Source organism: Oryzias melastigma, unplaced genomic scaffold (genome assembly GCF_002922805.2).
Source record: "Oryzias melastigma strain HK-1 unplaced genomic scaffold, ASM292280v2 sc01600, whole genome shotgun sequence".
Classification (NCBI taxonomy): domain Eukaryota; kingdom Metazoa; phylum Chordata; class Actinopteri; order Beloniformes; family Adrianichthyidae; genus Oryzias; species Oryzias melastigma.
The window spans coordinates 1-8,635 of record NW_023418182.1 but is presented as its reverse complement, the minus strand read 5'-3'; the positions used below and the strand labels follow the sequence as shown (position 1 = coordinate 8,635).

The following is an 8,635-nucleotide window of genomic DNA, read 5'->3' as shown; positions in this document are numbered from 1 at the left end:
TAAACATTCAATAACATACAGAATCTGTATTTGTGAAATTAATTGAAATATTCAAACACTTGATTAGAAAGGGAAAACTTACACTGTGACTGCCATCCTGATTTCATATTGTACCTTTATGGTTTTGGTCACAGAACCAATCCTGCTGGAGTTTGTGTTGTCACTGTGGACAAACAAGTATTTCCATTACAGAGAACGTTTTGGAAATAAACAAACTTATTAGATCATATGCATACCTTTGTCCAAATACGGTCATAGTCATTGTGTCATTCCAGTCAATATCCTTAATGACATGGAAAGATAAGTGGAATGTTGCCTTGATAGAAACAAGAGATGAGATTAGGCTGATAAGTTGCCAGGTTTGACTTGTTTCTGGAATGGTGGCACAGTTCATTTCTTGCCAAATGTTGGGACTCACTGAGGAACCACTGCGGTACACGGGATGGCTGATGCCACACTGAATTCCGTCACCCTCTTCCTTCAGATCATAGCACTTGTATAGAGTTTGTCTTGTGGCCTTTTAAGAGAAAAAACTTGTTGAATTTAAACACATTCAGAGTTGTGGTGGTTGTTTCAACAAATTTGTGTTGGTGCTTTGTTGCACTAAGATACACAACAGTGAAAAATGTCTGAAGGGGAAAACATTTGGTGTGGATTGAAAGAATATCTCCCTGGGTCTAGTGGAGGCGGGGTTGGGTGGTCTGTTGGTCAGCCCTCGTTATGGCTGGGGGTGGGATGGGGATGTTCTTACGGGAGGTACTCAGTGATACACTCATGGGTTGTTCCGACTGGTGCCTTGAGCTTTTTGGGTCCAGACCATAGCTTTTGCTTTGGCAAAGTTCTTAAGTGTGTGGGTTTGTTGGTTGGATATGTCCCTGGAGCTTGTTCCTATTTTGTTTCCCTCTATTTCTGTGTAATGGGGAGTTTTGCGATGTGCCATCTTGGCTGGGGAGGCCAGGGGCCCAGTGATTTGGTGCTGGGCAACAGGTGCTTCCAGATAAAATTGGGGTCAGTCAAAAATCTGGCCGCTAACTCCTTCCTTATGTGACAGTTCATTTGGGTGTTATGGGAGGGGAAGGGGCATTTGTGGCGTACTTTGGGGGTTGGGCTACTTGTAAATGGCGTATACTTGTATAGCGCTTTCTATCCTCCTTCGAGGGCCCAAAGCGCTTCACAGTCATAGACCCATTCACCCATTCACACATCCACACACCGGTAGTGGCTCCGCTGCCGAACACTGGCGCCAACCTCCCACCAGAGGCAATTCGGGGTTCAGTGTCTTGCCCAAGGACACTTCGACACATGGGCGGGCAAGGCGGGAGTCGAACCCGCTCACTTCTAATCAGGAGTCGACCGCCCTGCCACTGCACCACGGCCGCCCTTGGAAGTGGTTCCTTCCTACTTGGATACAGATCAGCTTCCACCGACTTGGTTTTAATTGCATATTATCGTGGGGTGGGGGCGTGGGAACTTGAACATACTTGCCAATAAACAGGAGGTGTCCCCATGATGCTCCACACACCAATTTTAACTACATCTTTCTCTAAACAAACATGTTACACAAAGAGAATGGTGGTCATTGATCTTGTCCCCTTCCCCATCCTTGGTGGAGGGTGCCAGACGCTCGACAGTGGTGGTCGGGTCCCTTAAGCATTGGCTTCCTTGGACTGGTGGTTCTCTCTCCATGCAGGGAGGGGGATCTCTGAGATCTCCGGTTGTGCCATGAGCCGAGACTCGCTCTCATCAGAGCCTCGGGGTGTCCATGTCCCTATCATGCTAGTTCAGGTTCTCACCTTCAAGTTACGACCCTCTTTACCAACAACTGAGAGTTTGGTCAGTCCACACTTCCGATCATTTACAGGTATCGGATATCTCTTGCTGGCACCCTCCTCCTGAGCAGGAAGAATTGCTTTGGCTTTCTGCTGGACTGTTCATTTCTTTACATCATTTTTATGGGCTTTTGTGTGTAGAATGTTAAGGACACAAATTAATTTTATCTATTCAGAAACAAGGCTGTAACATAAAACAATGTGGAAGAAGTGAAGCACTGTAACTACATTCCAGATGCATTGTGGAAACGATACCAAACTAACACTAGGGTTTTTGGTGTGAAAAAATGGTTAAGAGGGATAGTGTGTGCCCTGACAGATTGTGATTTTGGTTCTGCTGTTTGCTCATCCCTTATGCTCTTAAGAATGACCTTGTTTGCAGACAGATAAAGTTTGAATCACCTTTGTAACACTTATACTGGAAAAGGAAAGGCCGGGAGAGTGGAGCACGGTCAAGCTGGTGTTGTACGAGTCGTCCCCATTATTGACCAGTAGCATGGAAACGTTGAAGTAACTCTGCTCAGACACCAACAGCTTTGGCGTCCTTGTAGATTCAAAGTACATCAAGTCAGAGACATAAATTCTGTTATAGCATGGATGCTCTGTGTATCTCAGATATGCTTACATGAAGTTGAAATCTACGTCCAGTTCAGCAATGCACGTGTTGTTCCTTTTGCATCGTTTCTCAAATGAAATCTGCTTAGAAAAAATAAATATTTCTACATTTGTTGCCATTAAGAAAACACAAGTGCAGCTTTAGCTCCCTGTAAGAAAGATTAATGTATCACTTAGACATAGATTGTTCAAAATCACATATTTTTTTTATGTTGCACAACAATTGAGAGTGACAGTGTTTAGATTTTCTCGTTTACATTGTAGCAGTAAAAAGTTGGTGTCTTCGATGTTTCATCCAATAAAACCGCAGAACACATGAAAACACACCATCAGACTAAAACATTTCATTGAAACATTGATTTAGTACAGCTTATTCCTGTCACAAACCTAAACTTAACCAGTATGGTTTAAATATTTGAATGAGAAAATGAATCTGACTTGCTCTGACATTATCCCACATGTTCCATTATCTTTTAAATATTTAATCTTTTTCAGATTTTTTTAAGGCATAAACCCCTACCAAGTGCAACATTTGTCAGAGTACGAACCTCAAAAATGGCCTCCTTCTTACTGTCTGTGTTTAGGACGGCAATTGCGTTCTCATTATCAGGCTGGGAAAAGTTTAACTTAATGGGAATAGGAGCTAAGGTGTCTTTGACACATTTCTGCAGAGGAAAAGAGGAGTTTAAATCAGTGTGGAGATGCATGATAATGAGCAAAAAGGAAGTATTTCATGAATAGTCATACCGGCATGAAGACTGAATGATTGAAACACGTCGCTTGTGTGGTGAGGTTATAGTGGATGTCAAGACTCTTGGTTTTCTTATCAGTTGGATTGAAGAATCCCCGATGGGTTTGTCTCATTAAATCCACACTGAGCGTGTACAGGATTCCTAGTGTGAGATTAGCTTTTTCTGCAAATGCACACAGCAGGTCCCGAAAAACATTAATACCGACAGTTTAAAAAAAAAACTACCATTTATGAGTTTGGTTCTTCTACCTGTTGCTTCCTTTAAATTAAAGCATGTTGTTAGGTTAACCATGGGCAGAACTTCATGATCGCTGCTTACACAATCGATTTCGTCAATACTTATCACTTCAGGATGGAACGACAGGTGAGCCTCAACGTTATAGACTGGCTTAGACCTGGAACACATCGCATGAAGGAAAATTAATTCAATCATTCATTTAGTTATCAATTTACTTTTCATACAAATCTGTCTCACTGTCTGTTAGGATTGTTTCACATTCCTAAAACAGTACGCTGTGATTTTAGTCGGGCGGCCGCGGCTCAGGTCGTTGAGCAGGTTGACCAATGATCGAAGGGTTGGCAGTTCGATCCCCGCTCCTCCTAGTCAGCTGTTTCTGCGTACTCGGACGAGACGCTTTACCCTCCCTACCTCCAGTGTGGTGTTTGAATGTGTATTTATGTTGGAGTGATGGTCAGAGGGTCTTGGGTCCGCACGGACAGTCATGCCTCTGTCAGACTGCTCCAGGGCAGCTGTGGCTACATCAGTACCTTATCTTCACAAAGTATAAAATGATAGACATTGTAACTATATAAACGTCAGTGCAGAAAATCCTATGGATTATTATTATTAGTTTGACATATAGCATATAATTATTTGTTATAAAAAAAAAATCAGCATTCCGTTTTTAACAAAACATTTAATGATGAGGTATTAATTTCACCCTCAAATGCAATAAATAAAATGCATGCAGGAAAGGCACTTAATTAATATTTTCATGATTCTCGCATAGAGCTCACAACAATCATACCTTAAAACAACAGCAGCCTCCTGTGATCCAACCACAATGTCTGGAAGCCCATCATGTCCAAGGTCTCCATCACCATCAATGGCTAGACCAAACAACTTCATCGCAGGTTGAAAACTCTTTCCACTGATTCTCTAAAACAAGAACAAAACCTTTTTGATCTTCATGACATTTTTTGTTACCCTTCCGCTCTCCTAGGCTTGTTTACATTAAAAGTGGGGTCATCTGGACCCCACAAGACAGTGCGCTGATCTTTTTTTTTTCAGTGATTTTCAGTCTTTACTGGTGTCCAATGACAGACATGAAGTCTTGTCCACCTTGTCCACCATTGTCATGGAAGGGCTAACACCTCAATGTAAGGATGGGGTCATCTGGACCCCATTGGATAGCATGAGGGATATTATTAATCAAGTTCAATCTAAATTGCATTAAAAAGTTTCCTGTAAAAAACAAACAAAATAATAAAAATAGTAGGGCTGTTTTTTTATGAATTAATAACTAATTAATAAATAATAATAATGACTGAACATAATTATTTGCAGATGCCGGAAAAAATTCTTCTCAATTGGTATCCACCGATACCAATAGAATTTACCGAATGATCTCAATTCTTCCAGTAGCCCATCTCATGCAAACAAGTTCGTAACTGTTCTTTTTTTTCTGATGTCCCTTTAGGGCTTTCGTACGAATTGAAGTCAAATTAGTGTAATATTTTGGCTGTCTTAAAATGGGTTGCTTATACAAAAATGAAACTTGTAGATGAGTTAAACTTTTTCATTTAGGTTATGAAAATTTGTTAGAGATGGGCGGTCTTGCATGTCTTCAGAAAGCATTGTGGACACTGGTGAAGAGTTACAGGCTTTTCATACTGGTGAGAGGCTCTGTTCTAGACCTAAAACACTCAACATATGTTTTGAAATCTCTGGAAACGTGATTTTTTTTTCTGGATTTCTGTTTGATCTTTGTCAAGTTGTTTGTTTGCTGAAAATTTAAAGTCAGGGATCTTAACAGAATGAAAACATTTGGACATTTGCTAGAGTTTATTTTCTGTCACCTGGCTGAAGGTGTGGCGCATCCCACTATTTCTGTCTCCGAGATAAATGTACACAGCTCCATGGTTATCGTCCTCCAGAGGGGCGCCAACTGCTACATCTCGGAGTCCATCTCCATTCAGATCAGCAAGGCTAGATATGGTGGTGCCAAATCTCCCCATAAAGGGAGCCGTCAGGCTCAGCCTCATTTCCAGTTGCATCTACAGGAAACAAAGATGTCCACTATTTCAAAATGAATGTGTCAATAATGTCAGTCTTTTAAGTGTCACGATGACCCACCTTATTGGTCAGTGCGTAGACATAGACTTTGCCTTCTGTCTTTTGTAGAGGCTGGTAAAACATTGGAGCTCCCACCAACAGGAAGTCAGTGCTATCATCTGAATCAATATCGACAGTGCAGATCTCCGCGCCAAAATAGGAACCGACCTGTTGGGTATAATATCTGTATTTATGGTGTTTAAGGCAACTCAACAGCTATCTAGAGTTTTCTGCTAATGCACAAGGCTGTGGCGTTGCCAGGAAGTTCTGCGGTTTCCTCTTAGTAATCATGAAAGTTGGTGAACAGTTTTTTTTAACTTTCCCAGCAGAGTCAAAGCATTTGTTGAATTCAAGTATTTTCAGCACCAAATGAGAATACACCTTTTCAATTTGAATTCTAATAGGCCTTATTTATGACTGACCTTGGTCCCCTCTAGTCTCTGCTGTACAGTCCAGTGTCTTCCGGTACGAGTGAAAATTACAACTTGTCCAGTGTGCTGAAACCGGGGAGCGCCCGAGAAATACAGAGGAACTCCATTCCTCTCCCCAGTGGATAAAGAAAATCCTACAACAGTAGAAGACACACTCAGACCACAAGGTATTTACCATCAAGTAACACTGACACCAAACAATAAAGCGGATTTCTATCAGGCACACATCTCATTCACAAAGCAGCTCATGACAAGTTTACCCATGTAGGAATCCATCTCCATATCTGGATCCAAAATCTGTTTTTCATGTTGAAGATCAGGTTCCTTCAGAGAACCACGCCAGCTCTTTGGTTCTGGGCTCGGTGGGATCAGAGTGTTCTGACAATGGTAAAGTCAAATTAGAATACACGCTTATTTTCTGGTGTTTGTTTCTTTGAGAATTGAGAAGCCAGTCTGCCCTCTGGTTGGTCAAGAATTTAAATCCCAGGTCGGATGGTTATTGCTTCTTAAGGCATTTGTACTCCACATTGCCACCTTTTGTAGCAAGTAACCACAAAGTTGCTTTGGATAAAAATTAGGGACGTCTCTATCAGGTTTTTTTTGGCCCGATCCGATTCCGGGTCATTCGATTTTGTGGATTTGAAGGTACCGAGTCCCGGTCCGATGCTTTTGTAACACATTGTGTTAGGACAAACCAACAGAGACACTTGCTGTCAGTGTAGAGCGTTTTTAAAAGAGTTAATGGTCCCGGAAGTCTGAATCTGTGATCATCTAGCTTAACAGGATTGTTTTGTTAAGCCTTCTGCTTGAGATGCTGCCGTTTTCTGCAGCGTTTTCCAGGAATAACATTTTGTGATCTTTTCATGACAAGTAGACTTCTAGTGGAGTATTTATCTGGAATAATAGGATTGAAATATAAAGTGCTGATCATAATAAGAATAAATGAAATATCCGATCCTGATCGAAGGGGAAAAGTCCGATTTCAATCGAGTCGTCAACCAGGTGATCGGATCGGGACATCCCTAATAAAAATGTCAGTGAAATGCTAGTAGGGAAAGATGTTTTTTTGTTTTTGAACAAGTTACACTCTTAATTTGAAATGATGGAAAGAGAAGATAAAGAGGGGAATTACCTAGTTCACTATCAGTAATTACTAGTTCTACTAAAAATGGCATATGAATTATTAATTTAAATTCAAAAGTGTATGAAGTCATGATTTTTGAACATCATTGATATAGGAATTTTGGTGATGGAATTTGGGTTCAAAGTGGTTTTTATTTATCTGTTTTTGCCAAATATGTATTTGTTTTAACTGTTGTCATGGTGATGGTGGGTGTTAATATTTAGATATGAATCTTTTATGCTATTCTGGTAAAACTAATTAAGGTAGCATTACTAATACAATGTGGAACATACAAAATAACATTCATGGGAGTTCTATATTAAAAATGAAACTCATCAAATGTCTGATGGTTAAATGTTGCATTTATTTTTCTTTCTGATGTATTAGATTGCATGGGTGTGTTATTAGGCCTGTTATAATATGTTGTAAGCATGATTACACCCTTTAAAACGAAATACCTCAACATTTAAATATTCCTGGAATCATTACAAAGCACTGGAAGGATTTAGCATCACTCACCTTGTAATAGGCAGCACTGAATCCAGTCTGAGACATTTCATTAGTTAAGTTTCCTGCCAGAGCCACTTTGGACCCTGAAAAAGATCATGCACATGTATCACTAAAGGGTGTCAAAAGATCAGATCAAAACTTGTCAAAGGTATAAAAACGTAAAAAAAAAAATAAACGTACCTTCCACAATGATGATCTTATTTTTTAATGTTTTAAAAATCCCATCAAGCCCTTTATAGTCCTCAATTTTAAAAACATATTTGTCCTTTGGCTCTGAGGCGATGGGTTTAATTTTGTCCATGCTATTAATTTTAACCTAAAACCAAAAATCTGCATGAAGTCACGACTTTCACATAACCCCAGGTCAAATATTTGATATCTTCTGAGCAATAAAACAGTTACTATGTATGAAGGTAAATATGTGCCAATACACACAAGCTTGAATCTCACACAAACATGTAAAACTGAATGTGAAGTTGAAGCAAATAGGAAAACCTGAGAAAAAATTGTACTTGAGGAATGTAACGTGGGAACTTCCTAAAAAAAAAATCTTAACTTGTGTTTGAAAATGTTCTAAGCTGGGGTAATTAACGTCAGAATACTATATTGACTATATTTTTTAAGTCCCCCAACAACAATTTTTTTTATTTTCTTTAAGCGTTCCCAGTGGGGTTTTAATCACACTCTGACACAAGTGAGTTTAGGTACAAATGTTTTGAAGGGGCTGTGTGTTTTTTTCACATAACATTTTTATGAGTTAGGATTTTTGTCAGGCAAGTTCCTGCATTACATTATTTTCCACAAGTACAACGATTTCTCATTTATTCATTTTTCCTGCAACTTTACATTCGGTTTTAAATGTGATTTAAACTTGTGTGTATTGGCACATATTTACCTTCATACTTGGCTATTTATGTTTCCTACAAATGTAGCATCATCAACAAACTGCCTCTTCACTTTTTCTACAACAAAGACTCAAATTTCAATTTGTTGTTTTATTTTTTTAATAACTTACCCCGATGACAAACCGAATGATGTTCT

The 8,635-nt window shown here is 39.7% G+C and overlaps 1 protein-coding gene across 1 annotated transcript; it reads right to left on the bottom strand.

The window, feature by feature from the left end:
• Positions 1–38: 38 nt before the first annotated feature.
• Positions 39–7,895, bottom strand: LOC112141038 (integrin alpha-D). Its single transcript, XM_024264079.2, has 15 exons — positions 7,775–7,895; positions 7,604–7,677; positions 6,222–6,339; positions 5,953–6,095; positions 5,552–5,698; positions 5,275–5,472; positions 4,224–4,354; positions 3,418–3,590; positions 3,192–3,352; positions 2,993–3,109; positions 2,455–2,525; positions 2,232–2,373; positions 419–517; positions 237–316; positions 39–163 (listed from the first exon to the last, which is right to left on the bottom strand). The coding sequence occupies exons 1-15, from the start codon at positions 7,893–7,895 to the stop codon at positions 79–81; spliced, it is 1,860 nt and encodes a 619-aa protein (XP_024119847.1). The 3' UTR covers positions 39–78.
• Positions 7,896–8,635: the final 740 nt, after the last annotated feature.

Bases quoted from the DNA above. Each gene is read 5' to 3' on its own strand.
- LOC112141038 (XM_024264079.2), bottom strand. From the start codon at position 7,895: ATGGACAAAATTAAACCCATCGCCTCAGAGCCAAAGGACAAATATGTT. The intron at 6,340-7,603 runs GTGAGTGATGCT...TACCATTGTCAG, and splicing joins TCAGTGCTGCCTATTACAAG to AACACTCTGATCCCACCGAG. The intron at 4,355-5,274 runs GTGACAGAAAAT...TTCTTGTTTTAG, and splicing joins TGCGCCACACCTTCAGCCAG to AGAATCAGTGGAAAGAGTTT.